The sequence below is a fragment of the Rhea americana genome, unplaced genomic scaffold (assembly GCF_003343005.1).
Source record: "Rhea americana isolate MKP2758 unplaced genomic scaffold, rheAme1 scaffold_144, whole genome shotgun sequence".
Classification (NCBI taxonomy): Eukaryota; Metazoa; Chordata; class Aves; order Rheiformes; family Rheidae; genus Rhea; species Rhea americana.
Window position 1 is genome coordinate 1,026,683 of NW_028185528.1, and position 25,311 is coordinate 1,051,993.

Below are 25,311 nucleotides of genomic sequence, written 5' to 3' on the forward strand. Positions count from 1 at the left end.
CCTCCGTGCGCGCACTTTAAGATTTTAGGTGTTGGAGGGGAGAAGTTCATCTTAGTACAACTCTGCCATTAGTAAAACATTTTTTTTCTCTTAGAAAACAAATAGCAGCAAAGATACCTTGGAGGAAAAAAAAAAAAAAGATTTTTTAAAGCAATCTTTATATTCAATTTACAGAATTGTAACAAACCAGAACCTAGTTTGGATTACATTTTGCTAACCATCAGATTGCCTATCTTAAAAGCACCTCTATTAAATCACCTTTATTAGAATGTTTAGATTTGCCTTTTAGAGAAAGAGGATGATGGATTTCTGTATTAAAAACTCTTAGTGTTGTAGTAATCAGCTATCAAGTTYTGAGCTGGTGATAGCACATAAACCCAAAGCAGACATCTAGAAAAAGTCTAAATACTGAATATGCAAAGGTAGTCCAACATATCTCCCACTGGTATTTCTCCAACTCTCTGTAACAAATTAACATCAATACAATGGATTTTATATACRAACTGAAAATAGGTATTTTTATTTGTAAATTATTTTGTCCTGCATTTATTGCTTTTAACTTTTGGGAACGGGAAAAACTAAATTAGTTAACAATTATATATAGCTTTTATATTGAACTTGGGTTCTTCTTGCCAGTAAAGTATAAAATATATATAATAAAAATATCATTGTTTACTACCAATTCTAAGATGTACCTCTTTAGTGAGAAAACTGAAGATCACATTTGTTCCATGTGTACTTTTTACTCTGGATTTTTAAGATATTTATGTTTAGAAACTGGAATTCAGGAAAAATAATGTTTATAGATATTTCAAAATTTAAGAAGTTTCGGTGCACATGATGCTTAAGAGCAAGTTTAATTAAACACAGTTGTTCCTGTAGTCATACTGAAAATAAAGTCAATGCATGTTAGATGCCTAACTCATGTAGATGAATTTGAAAAGCTGTATTCACTTATCCTCACTGTGCCCTATGTCCTGCAAGAGTTTAGCATCATTAACTAACATTCTCCTCTCTTATTCTTCCCTCATATGAAAGGACGAGAATGGGGAGGGGAGAAAAAAGAAAATTTTTTTTTGTTACCATTTTCCACCTCCTAATGAACTTTGAATGAACTTACCTAAAAATAGTTTTTCCTCAAGGTACTAGTTAACCTGAGGACAAAAGTAAGGATAAGCAAACATGTTTTTGTAACACAGAATGAATGCACTATCAGTTGAAAACAAGTAAATAAGAGAAAACATATGTAATCTAATATCCATGATTTTATGGTATTTCCTTCAGATAATAAATACAAAATAACATTTCAAGTCACATCACTACAACATTCATTTAAATGTTAAACAGTTGTAAGTTTACACTTGAATAACTTTAAGAGAAATCTAAACATTAGCAGTACTGCAGAAAAAAATCCAACTTAAAGTTCATTTAATCCACTCTAACACAATGTTTTTAAATGTAACAAATACAGTGGAAGAGAACAGTGAAGCCTGCTGAAGTCTGCTTGAATACACTTTTTTTTTTTTAAATTACCAAGTTATTGCAAAGACTCAACTGCTTCCCCTCTTTTCATCTCCTTTATTCCCCCATTCCCCTGTCCTCCCCCCACCCAAAATAATTTTTTTTATGCCTAAGCTATTGAAAGTGACAGGCAAGCTGGTAAAATATCAATCAATCTCAGGTAAATCATCTCATTAAATAGAGGAACTATGTAGACAGTCATAAGGAAGCTTATAAAGAGGAAAGTTGTTCTTTTTGAAAAGCTTTACTAATAACCCCTGCAGGTACTTAAGTATACTTCAGTGCACAAAACTGACAGCATTTTCTTATAAGTTATTTATTGAAATTAGAACTGCTTAGTACTTCCACGATTAACTTTCTATCTTACCCACCACCATCTGAAACCCCTTCTTCTGATCTTTTAGGCATGTAAAATGTTACATTTCWTGATTTGTCACAAGATGACATACATTTAAGTGAATCATTTTATAGAAAGTGTTACAGTCAGAGCCACTGCACTTGTGTGAAATCATTTTACCATACAATTATATTTACGAACTTTTTTCTGAAGCCTCCACCTAAGGACCTAGACCATTTTTATTTCAATCATTTTTTAAGAAATAAACTCTCCAGTTATATAAAGCTTTCAGAGTTCTCAAAGAATTAATAGAATATATATACAATCATGGTCACAAATCTTAGCATAGTTTGTTAAGGATGAATGTGCCCTTTTCCAAAAAGCACTTTACAGTGTAACACAGCCTACACAAAACACAACCTAAAAACCACAAGTGGTTTTTCTTCTCTCTGCCTTATACTTCCCCAAAAAGCAGCAAATTTAAGTTATAAAATGACACTTAATCAGTCAAACCCACATAGTGCCCCAGTACAGTATCTGGAAAAGTCAAATCTGTAAGAATATGTACATACTCCTTGCCTTTTCCAAATACATTATAAACATCACCTTTTCTATTCATCCTTAGTGCAGACCATATCCTTTGGCTTACTAAGGCTCTTTACTTCATCCAGTAGTCTTTTAGGTGTCAAAAGATGAGTAGAACCTGTGAGTAGAACAATTTCAGACATACAATTAATACTTATGATTTGCAGACATTCCCTCTTAAGAATCAAAAGTTACATGCCAATGAATTTTATTGTACCTGGAAAATGGAAAAGGATAATGTTTTGAGAGGTTTGAAAGTTGGAAGTGTCAGGAGTAGGAAGGCAGAGTCCCTCTTCCACCCACTGGGGACATCTGGAAAAATAAAAGTTTTTTCCCCTCTACACAGAATGAAAATAAGGCTCTCAATAGTCTGGGAGCAGGGGAGAGGGGAGAAGAAGAGATAGGAGAAAAAAGGAGTGAACGGCAAAGACCAACAATTACAGCCCTTAGCTTGGACACGAGTCTCAAGACCCTGCTCTGCCTTCTTTGAAGCACAGGCTTGAATTTGCAGTGTTCTCATTCTATGTAGTTGTCCTGGCTTGTAAGAAATCTGCCCTTTCTGTGGAAATGCAAATTAATGACAGGCTTTATGCTAGAAACATGACACCACTGGGATTAAAGTTTATCATAAGGAATATGTCTCCATAGGAGCGTCAAATTCAGAGAACTGGCTTTTACCAATTAACATTAATTTGAAAAATTTGCAACATATCCCAAATCCAGAGCTGCAAAGAAAATCCTTAGTATCTTTTGGGCCTGTGCAATTACTACTTCTCCTGTTCTCACAGGGAGTCATTTTAACTTCTCCCTAAAAGGATCGCCCTTAATTATAAATGAGATCTTCACTCTGTAAGATTAGGGCAGTCAGAGTTTGAACTTTAGCAGGGTCTCTTAACCTGGATAGACAATTCTTCAAATTCTGAATTGGTAATAGGGGAAATTTTTCATCTGCCTCTAAACAGCATGGAAATTTGGCAGTTATTGCTTTCCCTCAACTAGAGGGATCATTTCTAAAGAAAACGGAACATGGTACTGAGGTACTGCCAGATACTACAACAAAAGAACAACCTTCACTGATTATGGTTTTGTCAGCAAGTCTCAGATGAAGAAAATCTAATCAAACTACATTGCTGTTGCCCTGTCTTTCCATTAGGGCTCAGATAAGCTATGTGTAGGACGAGCGTTAAACAGACCACAACAATAACAGAACCAACTGCTAGCCCCCCAAAAAACAAAACTCAACACCCAAACCCACCATTCTGGGTATCAGAATCAAGGTTGCTGTGGCTATAAAGAGTTGTTGTTTTTTACTGTTGGGGTTTTTAAGCAATACTAGACAGTTTTAATCATTTTTGTCACTCAAGACTCAATATAGTTGCCAAAAGACATGCACCTCAAGCAATTTAGGATGCTTTAGATGACCCCAACACCTGGACTCCAGCTGTCACTGAAGATGGATACAGGTCTCTGGTAAGGCTCTGTATCTTCGAATTCTGTTTTGATGTATCATATACCAAAATGTATCTCAAGCATGCTATGTTTTAGCATCTAAATTTAAACATCGTTACAGAAAACGATTATTTGGAACACAGCAGCTGCTGGCACAAAGGCTAACTCTCTGAAGTATTACTGAGAAATTACTACTTCATCTCATAATTCTGCATTTATAAGCCTACTGCTGAATCCTAACAAAATTGGAGCAATCACTACAGTTTTCAAGGCAAAAGCTATTAAACATAGTGTTTGCTGTGCAAGTCTAAAGAAATAACAAGAACTACAAGATGTTGCAAAGTGGATTGAGGTACACTGTATGGTGTACCATCTTTACACTACACACTGTATTTTCAAGTAAATTGCCACATCCTCCCCTTTTCCCAAGACTGGCTTACCAATGATAACTTCACAAGACTTGTAGGCTTGAGAAACTTCATAAGCACTGCGCATCTCAGAGTATGTAATGCCTCCAATCACAAATATAATCAGTCTTGCACTACTTTTTCGCTCATCATGGTAACTAGCTTTGGGTTTCTGGCGAGCACTGTAAAATGTTTCACAAGATGACATGTCTGTAACGATTTCTGTCATGCATTTCACAGATTATAATTTTAGTCAAAAAAATTATAAATTGTATGGTAACAAATTGCTAGTTTAAAGAATTATAAAGAAAACAAGTAGCACATCACACAAACTACTGAGTTATCCCAAGGGGTAAAACAAACACAAAACAAGAACTTTGTTGTGCAGACAGCTCACCACAAAGGATTCCATAGGAGTACCTTAATTCTGCACGCCACCAATTCAAGTGACATTTTTCATGAGAGGTTCATGAGAGGCAGACAACCACCATGTCTTAGTTTTTCCAGTCCCTTAACATGAACAGAATCTCTACGAAATACTTGACTTTTATCAAATAGGATTCAGACAACTAGGAACAGAAAAATAAAGTCCTTAATATTTGCTATCTCTAACAYACATGGTAATTTTACTAATAGTAACTGCAGATTCAGATGAAACCACCCCTTTACTAAAGGGCCTAAAAAATTCCCAAGTTTTGCATGCCTACAACACAAAGCCCTTGTCACAATGTACACTGACTTGCCTTAGTGCTTCCTTGCATTGATTACTGTAACATATAGCCAGGAAAAGAATTACACACCAACAGGTTTTYTGTGTTTGTTTGTTTTTAGCACTGAAAGTAACAGAACTGATGGCTGTGAATGTTTAGCACTGATTGCTCTTCTGCTTGGTAATATACAAATTCCAATTCAGCATCCTCTGCATTTAAGATATATAGAACACCTCCCTCCTCATGAATTCTACCATCTGACTAGTGTAGTGAGTGCGTATTGCAGTCTTTCTGCAGTAGGAACATTTTATTGTCTGCTTCCAGCTGTGTCATCATTAAACACTACAGAATGCAGTAAACCTCTGATAGCTTGGCAGATACTGGCTACAAGGTCCAGCACCTAATGGGGTTAAGAGGGAAGGAGAAGACAGTACATTTTCATAAGATTAAGAAAAAGAAAATTACCTGTCAGCGCTGCTCAGTACATCTACAGGTACAAAGAACATATGATTTCACATTCATTAGCAGAGAATTCATTTTATGATCTCCAACACTTCTGGGCTCCTCTAAACCATTCCTTGATATCAGAGGTCAGGTTTCTAACAGGACCATATTCACTAAGTAATGAGAGAACCTACGGAAGTTGAACCTAACTTACTGAACTCATCCTCAAAAATGACGACTACCACATTAAGAACATACATTTAGAATGTTTAGGAGAAAAACATACTAAGAAAGGGTAAAATATTTTTCAAGGAATTAAACAGTTTACCTCACTGCTCCTGACCCATTCCAGGTAGGAGGACACTGGGAACAATAAGGCCATTCTTTTGAATCTAATTTGTTTTCTATAGCATCCTGAGGGGCAAAACAAATATTGATTTTAAGCAGTTGTGTAGACCTAAAATCTATCAAAGTCTTAAATCCCAGTAAAGATGCCTAACTGAAATTTAATGCCAGTAAGTAATTTCTTGGAATAACTTAATGTAAGTAGCTTCCCAAAAACCAGTGCTGCTACATAGCACAATGCTAGATCACATAATGCTAAAAATTGTTATGCGGCTTTCCTACATCCTACGGAATTGAAAACGTGTGCTTTCCTTCAAAGAATAATACTGATTTAATAGATCGGATTTCAGCAGTAGCTTTTGGTCTATAACTAAAGTAAGCTACTTCATTTCTCCACAGGACTCTGTAAGAGAAGCCAGGGTTCCCTTAAGACTCACTCAGTCAATTAAAGACACCAAGAACCCACAAAGGATTGCACAGGGTCAGACTAAAGATCCAGTAGCCCACTATTCTGTCAGACATCAGTCACTGAATGTTGCTTAGGAAGAGGTTAAAGAACAGAGTAACTATACTTCTGCTGAGTAAAGCTTTCCAGCTTCTTCCCGTCTACAGTTTATATACATTTAACATTTAAATTACAGAAACCTATTACAGCTTATAAAACAACAACAACAAAAAAAAAAACACGCACCAAAACCACAGGACAGGTATTTYAAGCTTCTTGCTTTCACTTCAGTTTGTTCAACTTTAAAACAACTTCCAGTAAAGAACATCACCAGGCAGTCTATTTTTCTATGTTATGAACAGTCTAAAAGCGATACTTTTATTGAAGAGAACTATTTAATAAAAGTAACCCAAGTATTAAGGAATTTCAAAAGATSTAATACAACTGTTAATTTGTGGGTACCATGTAGAAATATATTAACTAGTTCCTCAAATTTACCTCCATAATGTCTTTCATAACAGGTGTCCACCTAGAAAGCTGAAAAGTTTCTTCTGAAGAACGATCTCTTCTGGGCTGTTTACATTGCTGAGAAGCAGTCTGAAAAGATTTTTTTTTTTTTAAAAAAAGAGCTGTATTAAACASTGTACATGTACTGGTTTCCAATTTGAGGAGAGGAGGTAGAGGGAAAGCATAAAGAAATAAAGAAATAATTAATCATATTAAGGTATGATCACCTGTAGAATTCAAGATACAGCAGAAATACACATTTCAGAGACAAGGAACTGAAGAAGTAGGCACTTTCCAAAAGCCAATAGCTCAAGTCAGTATTTGATGATTTTAGAGGAAGCATTATAGTTATACTACTTTGAAAATTATTCATGTTAATTGTTTAACGAATKTAATAAACATCACAAAAAACAAGAATTTCTAGCAATTTTCTATTTGCAAAAATAAGATCCGGACCATACCACTAAGTTACTGAAAGAGCTGTAGACAAGTACTTGGATGGTAGGAAAGTTTTTTAAAAAAAAAAAAAAAAAAAAANAAAAAAAAAAAGGCAGAGAGAGAGAGAGACCAATCGACCGACCACCACAAAAAACACCACAGTATTTCTTACTGAAGAGAGAACAGGAACACCAAGGTACTCCCAGTTTCTTATCATGTCACTGTCACTTTCTATTTGTACATTCTGGATCAGCTTGTCCAAGTTCTCCTGGGTAGTTCCTTTGAAGAAATAGTAACAACAACAACAACCATTCAGTTACATTGTGACTTTGTCAATAAAACTAATTACTTATCTCATATTCTACACTGTTACTATTATGTCTAAGATTTTCTTTTAATTGGCCATTTTCTACTCCTTTAACTTTAGCATAAATATGTTATTTTAGTTTAAAAAATAAGGTCTCATTTTTGGGAATTGAGTCTAGTATTGTTATTCATTCCTTAGGCCCAAWTTGTCTTTTATTTCCTCCTCCATTAGTACAAATTCTTTTGTATTGACTTCATTTTCAGGTTGCAATGGATATGGAGTCCCTTTTATCAGCTTTGGCATTATGTGGAAAAGAAGAAAACTAAAGCTGTTGTATAGATCCCCAGTGCAGGGATGATGCTACAACAGGATATGGATCTCTTATCTTTATCAATAGTATCTAACTCCAATCTGAGAAAAGAGAAGCTGGACAGTRTTTCTTTTAAACTTAGCCATCAACTCTGACACAGGTGCTTGACTTCACTGCAAATGTCATGTGCTATCCTGTAACTTGAATTTAAACCCATACCACTTCAAAAAACAATGTGGTTTATCATACCATTTGTGCTAAAGATATACAGGAGAATTGCTCTAATTTTATCATGATTGTCATGACTTTTGTTGAGCAGAACTGGAAAGAGGACTCTCATTGGGTCTTTTACTTTCTGACCTTCTGCATCAGTTCCAAGAGCCAAGTCCTAAATTAAAAACAAAGGGAATGGTTTTAGTAAGTAATCATTAAAAAAAAGTACTGCTTYGTGTTCTGAAATGTGTTTTTCTGAAACAGTAAGTTTACTTAAAGAATCAAGCTGCGTGGATTTAAACTCAGTTCCAAATGCCTTCAACATAATTGTTTCAATAGTGACAGCATTATAATAATGCTATAAAACTTTTAAACATTTAAAAATAATTTGAAACATTTTGCTCTGAAAGTTAGAAAAGTTCCCAGAATGTAGATCTGCTAAACAGATCAACTTTCCTCATTAATTAAACAAACTATCAGAAGYGTATCTGCATAACAGGGATCTTGCCAACAGCTTAAATATAAGCAACTACAGCACAAAACGAATTTTGACAACAGCTGTCTCTTATTTCATCTCTTAGTYTCAATCCAGACTTCCACAATAAAAACAAACTTCCCAAAAGAAAAACAATAATCTATACTCTTAAATATTCTGAAATATGGATTTAAAAATATTCTAATCTCCTATCAAGTTTCCTAGAATTCATATTAATACCAATTTATAGTTTTCACCTGAAGTTAGTAGTACAACTGTACTGCCTCTCCTAACAGGTGCTTTTCCCAGACATGCTAAAAGGGCTTCCCTCTGAAGAACACAGCAAGGSAACTTCATAGGAGATTTGAAAGCCAAAAACACAAAGATGATCTTAATACAAATCAGTCGAATTCAAAGGTGAAAAACAGCACTCGAACACCTCATTTATAGTACTACTATCCCAAAATGAGAGAGACAGACACCCTAATTTGTTAATTAAAAATATATCTGTTCCTGCAAACAAAATCAAATTTGTAGTATTTTTTTCAACATACCTGTTCAGTTTTGCAAAGCCTTTCTACATTAGGTTTGAACTTGCTCATGCAATCTTCTGCTATGTTAAGGTGAACAACTTGCTAGGAGACNAAAAAAAAAAAAAAAAAAAAAAAACAAACAAAACACCACTCACATAATCACATGATGAATATTTTGCTTATTATTTCTGCATGTCACAGCGTACGTACAAAGCAATCAATTTTATCAGTTTAAAATAATTTTTTAGAAATAAAAATCTTTCTACTATCCTTCAGTGCCATCATGCATTTTCTGTGTTTCACTCCTCACCTAAAGATTAGCATTTAGGCAGTCAGAGGAAGGAAGTGAATTTCAAGTCTAGCAGTAAGAATATTTTAGAACTTTACACCGCTTGAAATAGATCTTGCAAAGAGAAACAGTTGGCTTGGCTTGTACAAAGGTACCAACTTAATGATAAAGCAATGCAAAATGATTGGCTTCCAGCTGATATCACTCTGGAATACCAAAATACATGAGAGCCAAAACATGGAAGCCTCAAAATAATGATAATAAAAAAACCCCAACAACTATTTTTGTATCTATAATCCTCAAAGTGAACAAAATATTAAAAGAAATAARCATTTAATAACTACTAAAAATGAAAGACCTAGAAATAAATGTGTTTCTTGCTACAGTAGGTAAACATACTCATTTTGAGAAAAGTTATACAGTGTGCTCAAAAGGAAGTGATAGAATAAATCTAGACTTCAGCAACACCCCGCRCGAAATTACAGTGTAGAGATGATTTACAGCTAAGTAGTATTTACAAAACAGTACCTTACCCTAGTAATCTGCTTACGGAAGTGTGGCATCTTTTTCATTAACTGGGCCAGACCCGATAGTGTTAACTGTGAGGGAATGACACAAGTTGAAACAGGTTGGTTCCCCCCCCCCCTTTCTTTTTCATATCCAACATCTTCATTTCCTTTTCTTTTGGAGCTTGCCATTTTCCGAACACTATCATTCAGATAAACTTCAGCTGCTGTAGTAGGTCCATGAACTACACAGATCTGACCCACTACAAACACAGTTAAAGTAACGTAGCGTTGTTTTTCCTAATGACTTAAACACCTTACTTTTCCTTCTGTTGCTTTTCTTTTTGATGAAATTTCTTTCAGAAGTTTTGGTATTTCCCTGCAGAAAAAGAAACAAAGGAAAGTAATCAAATGCAACAGCATCACAGTTCTTAAATCTTAAAAAGAGCTGAGCAACAGAGACTCTTAATAAAAGCAAAAGCTTCAGAGAGGTTTCATCTTCAGAGGAACGTATGCTTTTTGACAAAATAAACTGAAGTATTCTGTTTGTTTAACGATATTTGCATAATGTCAACTGAGGCAATAACTTGCCAATACTTTCCACAAAATAATCACTGAATTCAGAAGACGTAAAAATATTTCCTAAGAAATACCTCTAATTATAAATTTTTCACAAGCAAAGTTGTCTCTCTGTGAATACTATATTTTTGAAAGTATGTTTTCTTGCCGGCATTGGTTACTCAACAGGATCTAGCCTATACAAACCATCTCCAATACTATGTGTACTCCTGYCTTCTCAACAGTTTGTCAAACATCCCCTCACAAAAACTTTCATAATTTGCATTTTCTTAATACTTTAATTTATTCACATACTCTATCACATCTGCAATATGTTTGTGTCGAATCTGTACCCAGAGCTCATCATCTTCCTCCAGAATTGCCTCCTTTTCCTTTCCAGTAGATCCATCTGTTTTGTATCTTCAAAAATAAAAAATTCAGACAATTTTTTTCTTTCTAATAACTTGTTAGAGAGAACTAATCGTTATATACTAATGGTATTAGGGTATTACCATGTATGTTTGCCATTATACATGGTAATAGCAGTAATGGACATAGGCTTTAACTTACAAATCAAATATTGCCTGATAAACAAAATAATTTACATATTACGGATTATTCCTTATACAGTCTACATTTTCAAATATACAGGAAAAAAAGATTTTTAGGATCATTCTTTGGACAATTGCTTTGGGAAATTCTAAACCAATAGTAACCAGAATTTTAATCATATGTTCACATGCAACTCCTTTTCTCTTCAGTTTCTACTGTAAAATTCTCTTTGGCTTCAAATGCAAATTCTGTGCAAAGCAAAACACATACAGCTTGCAAAATGCAGCCTTCTGTCTACTATAAAACATTCTGTAACTCAKCAGGAAAATAAAGTCCCATTCACCCACAGAAAAGCCTAAGACAAGTTACTTCACAAATATAAGTAACATGCTACACAGAATTACAGACCAGCTATTACTCCTCTACAAACAGAAATAAAACTATATTACAACAATCATAGCACATTACTATTACAAGAACTCACAGATAGTGTATGCAGCCAGAATGCAGAAAGATATGAGAAAAAAATTACAAGATTAGTTTTGAAAGTCAGATCATGGCTCTCCTTATGAAACACACACTACCACATTTTTGGAGCCAGCAAATTTCAGATTCACGGTATTCTACATATTATATTAGAACACTCAGGTCACTAGTTTTGACAAAGAACAAAGACATTCCTTTTCATTTAACTGAATAATGAGACAATTAGGTCTCATAGTATCATTTGCTGCAGTGGGTTATCAAAAAGCAAATTCTTACCAAAATCTTTGAATCTTTGCTGTCAGAACAATCCGACAGCAAAAGGACACCACTCTGATCTAAATGTGCTAATGTTTGTGTGATGCACATAAAATTAACGTTTTATCTAAATATAGTTTTTGAACAGAAACATACATCGCTAAACAACCACACAGATGAGATGAGTGGAGTTATAGAAGTGAGCATTCCTGAGAAACAGTTTTGAGCTTTTCCTCCATGATGATAATTCTATTACTGGTCATCTTGTTTATCTGGCTAAGCCAAAAAGGTTGAAAATACGAACAGGAAAAAGTTGAGACTCTGAATGTGCACTAGCAAGGCTTTGCTTGAAGTCTAATACAAAACACTTCGTTAAAAAGAAAAAAAAAAAGATTTACTTAAGCAGAAATCAAGAAACTCTGTGATTTGTCAGAATCAAGTTTAGCAGAAATGCTATTTGGATCCTACCTACTCTCAACTAAATGAGAAAGTTAACATAAAGAAAAGTATAAAAACCAAGATGAAAGATTAAAATAACTGAAGCCACCCCTATACAGTATGAGAACTTAAAAAAAAAAAAATATATATCCACCACCTTTGGTACGGTCACTAACTATTCCATAGCTTTTATAATCAAATAAAGTGTTTATATTAACAACAACAAAATAAATAACAACTTGCTTGTAAGTATCATTTTCAATTGGTAGCAGATCATACGCCATTGCCTGGAAAGTGAGCTCATGAAGTACAGTCGATATTGGGTCAAAGCCACGATCAATTATTAGTAGTTGAGAATGGGTTTTGGCCTAAAAAACATCAGATAAATGAAAAGTTAAGTTGCACAGTACACAGTTAACACATACTAAATCTGTAGTAAATTACAATACTCCACACTATTTTTAAACCTACCCTCTTGCTTAAGGAATTTTGCTAACTAAAATGTTTATCAAGAAAAGTAGGAATAACATTTTCTTTATACAATAATCAGAACACAATGCTTCTAAAGTCATTTTAAGGGAATACTGTTAGGCCTGTTGCAATACACCCACTAACATCAACAGAACAATTTTAAAATTAGAAAATAACACTAAAAAGGCCATCCATTACCCATTCTCAAATATGTACTATGTTTGTATTTCAGAGTGCATCCTCTACACCATATTACAGTACAGAATGAGTTCTGCACTATGATTTGCAAACATTGAGCCGAAGTGGCATTTTAAGGTTTAGTAGAGTAGTGGTAACTTCAGTTACATTAATTTCCTTGGAAAAGTGAAACATTACTGAGTCAGAACAGTTTACCCCATACTTCTGCTTGGGGAGAATAAATCCCTTAATAGAAGGCTTCACAATTCTGCAGGGAAGTTCCTTTTACACAAAGCCCAAAGAAAGGTGGTCTTAAAGCAAAAGTTACACACTTTTCTTCAGGTCTGCATCATCCTCTACATTAGTAAAGTATCTTTTTCAAGTACAAATTAGTTTGTTCAATATCTCACATAGGAATTATATTTGTTTTAATATAGATATTCTGTACCAGTTACTGCCTCCTTCAAATTACCTTTATACACAAAAACAGCTGAAGGCCAACTACCTACCTTTGCTTAACAATAAATAAAAACTGGTTCTGCAGAACCTGTTGTCAAAATATACTCAAAGAATCTACACTCACAACAACTAAGCAAATATGAATTCAACTTCTACCTTTATTTGGCTTGTCTCATCAGTTTTATAGTAGTTTTCAAGACCATTTTCAACAAGCTGTGCAAGTTTGCTAGCATTATCCAATGGTTTGCTGAGGGACAAAAACGCAAAAAAAGTTAGTTCTATTTCTTAATCACAAACTAAAATGCTGCCTTTAAAACTTCCTAAATTGATCCTCTTGTTGCTCAAGCAGTTTCTGAACTCCAGTCTAAGTATTTCCAATATATTTTTACTCTCAAATAAATTATGATTCCACTCTTTGAATACTTCAGGTATTTCAGACAGTAAGAACAGCTTCAGCCAAAAGACAAATTAGCTGGCACATGGCCCAAGATGCAAAATTCTCACTCAGAGGTGGAGGACATGCACTTAAACCTAGGACCACCACCTAGTCAAGAGCCCTTTTTCATGAGGCTACTGTTTAAGAAGCTCATCATTGCCACCAACTACTCTACCAATGGTCACACTTAAGAGGACAGCTGCAGCCATTTGGACTTACATTTTATACAAAGCCCAACCTTACAAATGGACTGCACATCACCTTTAACAATATCTACAACYCTCAAGATTTTCAGGTGAAGGATGTGCAAAGTGATCCTTCATTCACAGATACAGATGAGACTGTGGCTTAATCATGGCAGTGCCCGTAGCAGATGGGACRCACCAGAACATAACCCAAAGAAAAGCCTCACAAACAGTGCATGCGAAGCACTGGTTATGGATACACGCAAAYAGAAAACCTCCTGCTTTGTCTACAGGTTGCAGTTTCATATTATTCTATTTAAAARTGTAGATTAAAAACAAACCACAGTAAAAGAAACAATTCTACAGTCTCAAGCTATTACCATGCAATATAGGAAGTCCCACTAATTCTAAAAATGAAGGTAACTACACTAATACAAAACTACTTTTGTCTCACCTTTTATATCGTACTCCTGGATTCTCTTCTAAAGTGGCACATAATGTAACAATTTGTTCAGCCATAACTTCCATTACAGAATCTTTATCCTTAGTCTTTTCCAAAATTGGACTATAACAGCGGTAAAAGGCATCCGGGACATTGAGAGTAAATACCTATGTAAAGCACAACCAAGAAAAAGATGGCTTAGATTGTAGATTTCTAAAATATCTTATGTAAGACAGATTGTTAACACTTTAAAACTACACACTGTAATAAAAAATTGTACATTAAAACATGCAACTTTGCTACTGTTGCCCGCTTTTTTTAAAAAGCTTTCTCTACTCTGTTGACATCAATTTCATGTTCTCCTGCTCCTTTTCTGTATTACTCTCCTCCACTCCTCTACATAAGCTACTATATACTTCAAACTGCTAACTGTCTGTGTAGATGGATCAACCTCAGACAGACAGAGCTGAATACCTCCAGTGTCTGGTACAAAACCACACAGTGCAATGCGAGTATGATTATAGAAAGTATCAAGCGAGATCATCTGTTTAAAATCTAATCTGACATATTGTATGTGCTTGTTAAATGAAGACTTGACCTCTAATAGTTTGAACTCTTAAGTGTATTAAGTTTTTATCAAAAGATGTCTAATATCACACAGAATTATTTTGCTAGTTTAGTAAATAGAATGCAAATGTGAAAACATCTTGTCATCAGTAAATAGCTTTTCTACAGCWCAGCCAGAGAAGAATTTTCCATCCAGATAAAGATGCTACTTTCTTTAGAGTAGATAACTACTTGGACCTTGACCAATTTCAGTCTGATTATTTACCCCATCAGCTSAAAAAGTAGGACAGAGGAACTTAAATCTGGGGGGTGTTCTCTGTTCCTTCACTAAGCTCTCAAAATGTTCTCACAATCCAAAATACTGAAGCCAGAAAACTAAATTAGAAACAAGGAAAGAGTACTGCCTACTTTCAACATCAGAAAAGGGGTTTCAGTTTCTGTTCTCAAGATAAAGCCTCTAGACAATGAGGATAAAGTTTTTATATGTTTTATTTGGAAAAGGAAGCACAGGAGCTTTTTCTTTAGGGTAATTTCAGCAGGACACCCTGGAATCGTTTGAAGAAAGACTTGGGAAACTCAATACAAAAGAAAAAAGTTCTAATTCTTCTCTTACTGCTTTTCAATCTAAATAATAAAAAAACTTTACGATAAAAGGAAGCAAGTCCTCAAACTAGAAAGCTGCATCACAATAAATCAGAGACGGAAGTGACCTCTCCTATATTCACTTACTACTTAATACATGTAGTAGTGCTAGCACTTGGTGTGTTCATAAGGTTTAAAGAAAAATAAAGCGAGAAAAAACCCTTATGTGGGAAAATAAAACAGTCATTCACAGTTAGCTCTTCAACTCCCGGTAGCCGACAGGGCTTTAGGGCTTCACTGTATTAGCAGGTATCACTGTGCATGATGTACCTGATGAAGCGCATGAGCAAATTGATGATGATCTCTCAACACAATACCCATYGCTTAATCTTTGGTGGTTTTCTGATTTTTTTTTATTCAGAAAAAATAAGCTGTTTTTGTTGTTGTCTGGATGGTTTGTTTTTTATTTTCTCCTTCAGCTCCCTTAAACTACTTGCTCTCTATTTAATTTTCATTGACTAGTTAGTTCTCGAATTCTATTTATTCCTATGCACCAAGCCACATTGTTTTTGTTATTGTATTTCTTATTGCTTATATGGAAGTACTGTTATTTTGACAAACTAATAACTGCTTACTGAAGACAAGCATCTCTAATCTCTTTGCTAGGAAGGGTTCTGCCCAGCTACTCACTCCAAGCCTTGCAAAGAGGTCAAATACCAAGAGTAAATCTTTGAGTACAAGACTGATTGTTTTTATCTGAAAAACACTGGCAAGCACCAAAAAATTGCCAAAGTGGTAATATGCCTCACATAGAATTTGTAAGGGAAGAAACAAACAAACAAGAAACACTACCTTTTAAAACTGTTTTCTAGCAAGTCAACACCACATGGAAATAGAACTATAAGCTATTTTCTGCAGTCAAGATAAAGAATGAAACTTACCCGAGACTCATATGGGAAGAAGGAAATGCTAATTTCTTTGCATCTCCTTATTGATTTTGAGCAGGCAGACTTCATTTTGTTGAAAAGATTGTCAGGACAAGCTAGGAAAAAAAGATTCTAAGCTATAAATCATTTGTGTGTACTACAACTATTACTTAACTCACAAAATTACAGCACAGAAGCCTCTTATAAAAACTTTTGGTTTCCAAAAATGAGCTGTCAGAATTTTTTGCATTTGTACTTTCAAAATAGGACTCCTCTGTAGCTTGAGATTCTGATCTTGTACCTCTTATGACATGTTTCCCACTTTCCCACATCATTCATTTCTCCTTTCCTTTCAGGACACAGAAAGGATTTTGAATTTAGAGTCAATTAACAGTAACATAAAACAAGTTGYCTGAAATGAAAGAGAAAGCATAACCATTTTACTGAGTTTGAGACTTTAAAAAAAAAGAAAAAAAGAAAAGCATCCCTAGTACTTTTTTCCTTAGCTTTTTTCAAGTGATGTTGTAGAATACTTAACAGAGATCTGCAGCAACAAAGGACACTGATTTTGCAAATAACAGCAAAGATTTATATTCCTTCTTTTCATACTGGAGAGAGAAAACACTTCCCAAGCTACAAAAAAAAAAAAATTTAAAGGAAATAGACCAAGGAATAGACCAAAAACCAAAATGGAGTGAAATATAGAACTTTACAGATCTCTAAAATATGTTCCACTACACTTAAAGGCTATATTGGATCCCACTCTAGAAACTGAATTTAAGAAATATTTGAATTATACGAATATTAMATAGACCTGGAAATGACAGTCAAAGATGTCTCTCTGCCCCCTCTCAACAAAAAAAGGTTTTGGTGAACAGGAAGCTTGCACACTCGCAACAAGATTGAAATGTTTTTCAGGAGTACCAAGAACTGCTGCATCAACATCAAATTAAACAAGAAACCGAGAGCTTCTGATACCGATTTGACAACTGCTTTAAGAGAGGAGGCAACATGAAGTTTGTAATTTGGAGTGTAACAAGAAAAAAAAAAGGCTGGAAAATCGAAATTGTTGGGGAAAAAAAAAAAGATTCTGAAAATCTGAAAGTGATTCAAGTTTACACTAGAGCTAAAACATTACCAAGCCTTACCAAGTTCCAATCAGTTCCAATAAATTTATCAGAAGCAGACTCACAAGGGTGGCTTTAGGCACACTAAGATTAGTCTTCCCAAAAATGCTCTGGGTGGGGAAAAAAAGGGGGGGGGGGCGTGCCAGTGGAGAAGGGAGAAAGGAGGTTCCTTCTGATGTGCATTAAGCGGTTCGGAAGTGCAAACCTAACAAGAGAAATCTATCAACACCCTTAGGTTAAAGGAATACTACTGAAAATTTTCACTTCCTTTTATTCTTTAAGTTGCTATTTGTGTAAACAGTATCTTATTACAATATATTACAATAAACCACAAGTAAAAAAGTAAAACATGGTTTGGATTTAGGGTAACAAAACTTCTTAACTGAAGAACTGCACTTGGCGGGGGGGATTGTATGTTTTGTTGTTGCTTTAAAAAAAAAAAAAGTTTGAACTAACAAAATTCCTGAATAGGGGATGTGCACCATACACAAAGGCAAAAAACAAACAAACAAACAAATAAACAAACAAACAAAACAAACAAACAAAACAAACAAACAAAACAAACAAAACAAACAAACAAAACAAACAAACAGAAACCCTCAGTACTGCCACAACTCAGTCTCTGCTTTCAGTGATATCGATTATTTTTCCCCCTCCTCATGCCACTTGAGTCATGCTGACTTTACAGCAATGGAACATGCAGTCAAATTAACCCCCATTTACAGTGATTGTCTCTGCTTTGCAATTTATATCATTCATGCACTATGACTGATATCATTCACAAACTATGTAGGCACCATACTCTTATTCTAGGTAATGAAAAAAAGGCTGGATCACAAGTTTGAAGCAACTACATGAAATAACCAATTACAAAACATTGTTCCTGCTGGAATGCAAGTTGCATTTATATTTTTGCATAGAATTTTGTTTATACGAGATGCATCGTTTTACTTAAATTGCCTTCCTCTGTACTCTCAGACACATGAARTAACAGGGATATTTTTAAAACAAAACTGGGCTAGCCTAGGAAGTGGAAGATCACCACTGTTCTGTAAACGTGAAAGAACTGATCATTGTCACACAGCACGATGAGAAACTTCTGGTACTTAAGCAGTCCTGTAATATGGTTAATGACTTAAGTCTCTCTGAAGAACAAAACATTCATGCACTTAATTCTAAGAAGTGAGACAAGATACACAGAGGCAGCAAACTGTAACACAAAGACTTACAGTCAGTGAAGTAGACATATGCTGCTTTGTATCTGCGAGATGATTTACTGATGAAGTCATCAATAAGTCCATCTACAGACTTAAAGAGGAGAAAAATATCATTAAAGTGTTTTGCCTTTCCTAATGCACCAGATAAGCTTCTCTTCTCCTCCTCAACTCTCATTTTAATCACCCAGCCCAGCTCAGGAATACTGCAAATCAGCAACAACAACAAAGTAAACTACCCACCACACACAACCACACACAACCATTGATACAGAAAACGTATAAATCCAGACCAAGAATAATAGACAATTGCAGAAGGTCAATAATACACCTCTGCCAAGGTCACTGTAGGACATGCACAATACTTGCATCATTTTCTCCCCACAAAAGTGATGAGATTTCAGTCAAGAATTACGAGGAAGTAGCAGTAACCTAATTTTCTATTTTATGATGTATTACATCATCCTTTCATTAAGCTTTTCACTACACAAGCAATGAAACAGTGCTTCCAATGATTAAAAGGTGTACGCTGGCAATACGTAATAGTAATAATGCATCACCTTTTGGCTTACAGAAGAATAAGTATCACACAGAAGAGTGCTACATAATGAAAAAATTAAATACTGCATTGTAGTAGGGAGTATATAAATACTTAAAAATCAGACTTTTTTCAGTTTGAATGATTTTMATGCACTTTCTTAAAAATACTAACCTTTTTGGTTGGAGTTATGAAATAAATTGCTTTCATGTGTGGGACCGGCTCTCGGTTTTTATATATGTTCTCCACAACTACAAAGCAAGAAATATTACATTTTGATATTAAGAGCTTTGTGCATCTGCAAGAAAAGCATTGTACATATTTTAGCATACAGTGATAGATCCTGGCTGCTAATTTTTTTAGACATCTTGATTAACATTATTTCATTTCTATCTTTTGCCTAGAGAGCCCTGATGTTTTTAATTATTATTCTACATACAGACAAGTTACCGTAGGTCTTCTTGACCCTCCACTCTTGGGTTGACTGAATTTTAGGACCAAATTTTTCGASTTATTCTATAGAGTTTTGCCCAGCAAAAAGCAGTAGAACAACCAATGRACCAAAATATGGGGCCTCAGCATGAAAAACACTGCAAGAGAATCACCTTGACAAGAACCTTCTTTTTGCAGCATATTGAAGTAGAGGGGGAATGAAACTATTCAGGGCAACAGTTTGGCCTCTAGCCACCTCCGTTCTTTGTTTGGCCATTTCCTGTACAGTTATTCTGCTTCAACATAATTGCATGCACAGATTTGCCATTTTCAACAGATCAACAGTTTCACTCAATTCTGTTCCTATCTTTAATAGAGTCATTACACAAGCATTCTGGGGATCTGTGTTACAGAACACTYGACTGATAATGCAAAGGAATTCACATTGCTCAGTAATTTTTGGGGGGAGGACACAAGGATAATAAGCAGAAAATATCAGACATTTGGATGTGGACAGACTGGTTCTTTTCAATACTGTGTTCACTAAAAATGAAAGGTTCCATACTGATGAACAGAATACATGCTTACTGAAAGTTTCTCACAGAGGATAAGAAGTACTTACTATGATTAAATATATATTCTAAAAATGATATACATATAGCTGTGCTATTACTCTTCCAAAAGAACCATATTACACTAAATATGTGAAAGGACAAAAAAAAAAAAAAAGTAAAACAGTATTGAAGGAAAGTAACTTCATAGTTTCAGATTATAAATTCAGGATCTAGTCATGCAAGCCCTTAAGCAATCTTGCTACTTTTACGAAAAAATAACTAATTCTAAAATATGCTCGCTTATAGAAATATTTCTAAAAATCTAAACCTAAAGCTAATTAAAAAATTAGATTATTTACATTTCACATACTTATTTCAATTTCAAAAGTAAGTTTGACAGGATGATATACTAAACATTACAGAAAAACTAATCATAAAATAAACTTCAGAAGAGTGTTTTATGGTAAGAAAAACATCTGGTTTTTGAAACTGTACAGAAGGAATAAAGAAAAAAACATTTAATGGAGGAAAAATATTATAAAATACACAGAGAAATGAAGTCTTCTTCAGGCATACTAAGTAACTGAACTCTATCACAAAGCCACCTGTTTTTCACTTTCAACAGTGGCCAACATTAAGTATCTCAAGCAACGCAAGAAAAACTGCAATAAATGAGAGAGAGAAGAAAATCTATTAGAAACTGCTCTCAAACTATTTGAGAAAYTAACAGTGTGATTTCTGTTTACATAGTTTATGCTTTTATTTTAAAGTAATCATCAATATAATTTTTAACTTTTTTAAATGGACAGCTCATTTTGCAAAGAGGCTAAGTATTTCTACAGTATTTCTAATATTTCTAAGCAACCTAGAACTCAAATTTGAATTCTTGATTCTGCATCACACCCCTTGCCTGCAAACATGCCTCATTAATTTGCCTTCTGTGTCTCTCCTGTTTTTGTTCTGTCTTCAATACTTAATTTTTCATACCCTCATCCCCTAATTCTACTTTTCAGGGGCAGAAATGCATTCAAAGCAGCAGATATTACTGATTTACAGAACAGATTAGGAAAAAACACAGACAGCATTTTGCCTTTTCTTGTATGCGTTAAAGTTTGCAAAGCTACTGTTTTAACTTCAACTGACAGAAAACATCCTTAAGAAATTCACTCTGTGACAGATAATATTCTCAATTTATAACTTCTAGACCTTACCATCAAAGCTCACAGCAATCTTAAGCAATAARAAAGACAGAAAAATATTTCATAGCTTCCAAATAGGCAAATTTTTGAAATCAAAAATTTCCATTACATTTCCATTCAAAAAATTACAACTGGCTAATTATTATATAAACCAGAAAGTCTGCCAGTCAGATAGTACGTGCTTACTTGTCTTCATCAACCAAATTAAGAAGACTTCTTGCAAGTCTACTCATTTCATTCTTTCCCTTTTTCTTTTCAGACTACTGTAATCTGTTTATATATTAAAAAAAAGGTTATGCTTACCTGTGATACCCTCTTCCAGCAARTCAGTCATTTTACAGCATAGTGACAGTAATTTAGTAGTGTAATCATCTAAAACAATTATCTAAATATGAAAATCAAATCAAGAAGTAGTTAGATAAAATAATCAGTTATAACAAAACCATGCCATTTCTTTAACAACTTGCCATGAAAATTTGAAGCTGAAATCCACTTTATTACTCTGTATCTCTTTCTCGTGTGCATATAGCAACTTTACAGCAAGAAATTAACCCCAGTTAGCATCAGAAGACAACTCCCAGCATACAGAATTTCAAGAGAGAATCCATATCAAATATGTAGCTTGTGCCACTATTCCTACTAGAAGTTATTTCAAAAATTTCACTTTGAGAGAAATTTGAATTCTTGCCTACGTTTATCCCATGGCCTGCTTAAATTTCTTTGTTCTTATCCCAAAACTGTCTTACAGCTTAAGCAGCTCTTCTCATGCCCCACTTCTGACACAATTTTAGGAGGTGATCATCTCTTTCAACTGAGAGAGCCTACTTATTCAGACTCGGCAAGTGATAAGGTCTAAGTGATAGTCTTCCTGCTTCAGTGACCCCAAAACTCTTACAAAAGAAACAAAATATAACAAAGTTGTACCTTCCATTCTTCCTCTTTCTTGCAGTCATCAAATATTGATGATTTTAGCTCTGTGAGAAGAAACAGATTAGAGGAAACAAATTTTTTTTTTGCTAAAAAACCCCAGGAGGTTACCCATTTAGATGCTGCTTATTTATGAAGAGCTAAGTACGGAGGATACAAACCGACACGYGCCTCTGCAAAATCCTCACCACAAACTGTCCCTCTCTGTTTCAGAGGGATGTAGCTGAATTTTTCATTTGTACTAGTATTAGAAGTCTCCATAAAAATCAGCCTAAGTAACTATAAGCCTGTAAATATTTAAATTATTTTCTATTAAGTGAAGTGTTCCACTAAATGGACTGCTAATATTCAAAAATTTAAGCTATTATTTAAGAAAATGCAGTTAGACTAACACATTCACAAACAGTCAGACCTATTCTAAAAACATGCAAACTTCAAGGATCTAGTATTTTCTTAGGTTTCTTCTGGAATCCTAGAAAAATAACACAGTTCTTTTAGAAAACAAARTATCTTAAATTAAACATATGTTATCCTTTCCTGCTACGGCCACTTTGGGAGAAACGACAATTAATAAGCTTGTACAGCATTCAGCAACAACAGACAGCATCTAGTTAAGACCCATAGCTTCTAGAGATTACCAGCACTGGGAAATTAAGCTTTCAGGAGCGGGATCATCAATCAAATGCATATTTGATAAAAGTAGCAGTACATATAAATTAAAGTTGGAAAAATTTGGAAACTGACACACTAATGTTTTACACATGTAAAAACAAAGAGGTCCGACTATCCTATTCTCTTTTTTTCAAGAGGGCAGAACTTCAGGTACAGCTGGTAACTATTCCTTCCCCTGCAAAATGAAAATATGACAATAATGGAAACAGCCATCTAAAATATAAACTGGCAAGTTCAGCACACATCCTTCTGTGATTACTACCAAGTGAAAGAACTACAACAAGTTCCAGGATAGTCAGTGCACATACAAAAATACACCTGTTTCTTCAGTATTGCAAACACTAACATAGCTATTTATGTCCCTTTGGCATGACACTATCACATCATCTATCTCAACCCCCAACTCCCAGCATCTCAGAGGCCAGTAGTTTCTTCTAGCCGAGTAACCTCTCTGCTCATCCAGCTTTCATTTAATTTCCAACTCTAACAGTGAACAGTGTGCAGCACTCTCAAGAAATCACACCTCATGCATCTCATGATTTTACAAAGATGTCCTACACCGATTTTTCTCACTAACATAAGCAGCATTTTTATGAAAGCAGAACAGAGTACTTCAGCTTTCCAACACACTACTTATTTTTTCACAGTACTGACATCCACCACAGCAAATTAAAAACATTCCTCTTTAGATAAAAACTGATGAAAAACGCTGGTCTACAAGTAAGACGTGCACATTCCAAGAGGAATACAACTTGGTATATTTAGTCTATGCTGCTACAAACATAACACAAAGTTAGCTCTCCTGAAATTTCTTCTGCTTACACAACCCCCAAATTCCACTGTAATTCCTCAAAATTGCCCCCTGGGTTGCTTCCAATTCAACATCTTTCCTGTAATATACAGCTACAGTTTTCTACAAGTGCCAGGTATACTTAGTCTGATGTATGGACTCCTGCAACTCCTTTGGATATATTCTCTACACCTGAAATTTCAGAGCATTTCTTCCTCTCTAGTTGTTGCCAAAACGCATTGGTTGTTAATGCTTGAATCCAGTGTGCAACGTAGGCACAGATTTTCTCTCCATTTTTTACCTCTTATTTGTTATTTACATTCTTCTAGGACTGCACATAAGGTATAAGAACAAATGAATTTAATCTTATAAAAGTTAGTTGATCTTATTTTCTGAGAACACTTTATCAATGACATAGTCTTTAGCATTATGCAGAGAATTCTATGTATCTGAATTCCTGAGCGCCTTGTCCAAAATGCTCAAATACAATATATTTTTCCCTACAATACTGTCCCAAAACATGTAAATGCATAATCCAGTCATGTCTTGAACTCCGTTTCCTTAATCAAAAAAAAAAAAAAAAAACACACACACACTCTCACTCTCATCAAGAAGAAAAAAATTTATTCCAAGCTATCAGTACCCTTGTTGAACCTTGACCCATTGATATTCCATCTACTATTTATTTTTCCCCTCAACCTGGAAAAACTTTATCAAACCTAACTGACCTACTTGTCCAAGGCAATTACATTGGCTTACAGGTCTTCAAAATCATCCCACTTGTCCCTTGCCGGCATTTTAAACACACCAAAAACAACCATAAACCCAGGTACAAATAGTGCGCTTTTCTTGTCTATGCTGTCATTTACTGTGTATTTCAAACAAGCTTCACATGGACTATGCATCCTAACTACTTTTTCTACATCTGGTTTCTCCAAATATATTCCAATTAACTTAAGGCATTTTCCTTGTTTCATTTAATGGGATCGAGAAGTAAGAGAACCAAACRCAGTTCTGACAACATCAGAGAGCTAAACTCCTGTCTGGTTGGAAAGAAGAAAAAAAATCCACACTGGCAGAGAAAATTATGCATTTATGATATACTCCCTTAGGAAAGTACTAAATCAAGAACTTTCCCTACATACAAATATTTTGGAAAAGTTACAGAAATGCATAAAAAACGAACAAAATGTTTTACACAGATAGATATGTCTAGGTAGATGCGTATGTCTAGACTAGAACCTTATTATACAGGTCTAGAACAGAGTTTAGAGCTGTAGCAAGTATGTCAGGACAGCACTTCCTGTGGGTATAACCTTATTTACGGAGCCACAAGCACAGACGCAACAGCACCGGGTTTACCTTTTAACCTCGCCCGCAGACGCTACCGCCCCCTGAACAACCAGCGCTTGGCCGAGCCAGAGGGCGGGTGGCGGCGCGCCCGGGCTGCGGTAGCCATTTCCGCGCCTGCTCCCCGCGCCCAGCACCGCGCCTCCCCACTGG

The 25,311-nt window shown here is 34.9% G+C and overlaps 1 protein-coding gene across 3 annotated transcripts in view; it reads right to left on the reverse strand.

Moving 5' to 3' along the window:
- Positions 1-1,821: 1,821 nt before the first annotated feature.
- STXBP3 (syntaxin binding protein 3) overlaps positions 1,822-25,311 on the reverse strand; it is a 23,888-nt gene continuing 398 nt past the window's right edge. For 2 of the 3 annotated variants that reach the window (XM_085299054.1, XM_085299057.1), the window contains exons 2-20: positions 22,344-22,393; positions 21,723-21,804; positions 19,409-19,485; positions 18,712-18,790; positions 16,371-16,471; positions 14,293-14,447; positions 13,374-13,464; positions 12,354-12,478; positions 10,695-10,799; positions 10,143-10,200; positions 9,849-9,914; positions 9,048-9,128; positions 8,055-8,193; positions 7,361-7,467; positions 6,742-6,840; positions 5,782-5,867; positions 4,333-4,481; positions 2,661-2,755; positions 1,822-2,561 (exon numbers count right to left, since the gene is read on the reverse strand). In XM_085299054.1, coding sequence (XP_085155180.1) covers positions 2,544-2,561; positions 2,661-2,755; positions 4,333-4,481; positions 5,782-5,867; positions 6,742-6,840; positions 7,361-7,467; positions 8,055-8,193; positions 9,048-9,128; positions 9,849-9,914; positions 10,143-10,200; positions 10,695-10,799; positions 12,354-12,478; positions 13,374-13,464; positions 14,293-14,447; positions 16,371-16,471; positions 18,712-18,790; positions 19,409-19,485; positions 21,723-21,804; positions 22,344-22,393 — 1,763 coding nt within the window. In that variant the 3' untranslated portion in view covers positions 1,822-2,543. The remainder of the gene's footprint in view (positions 2,562-2,660; positions 2,756-4,332; positions 4,482-5,781; positions 5,868-6,741; positions 6,841-7,360; positions 7,468-8,054; positions 8,194-9,047; positions 9,129-9,848; positions 9,915-10,142; positions 10,201-10,694; positions 10,800-12,353; positions 12,479-13,373; positions 13,465-14,292; positions 14,448-16,370; positions 16,472-18,711; positions 18,791-19,408; positions 19,486-21,722; positions 21,805-22,343; positions 22,394-25,311) is intronic. The other variant, XM_085299056.1, reaches the window with a different exon arrangement.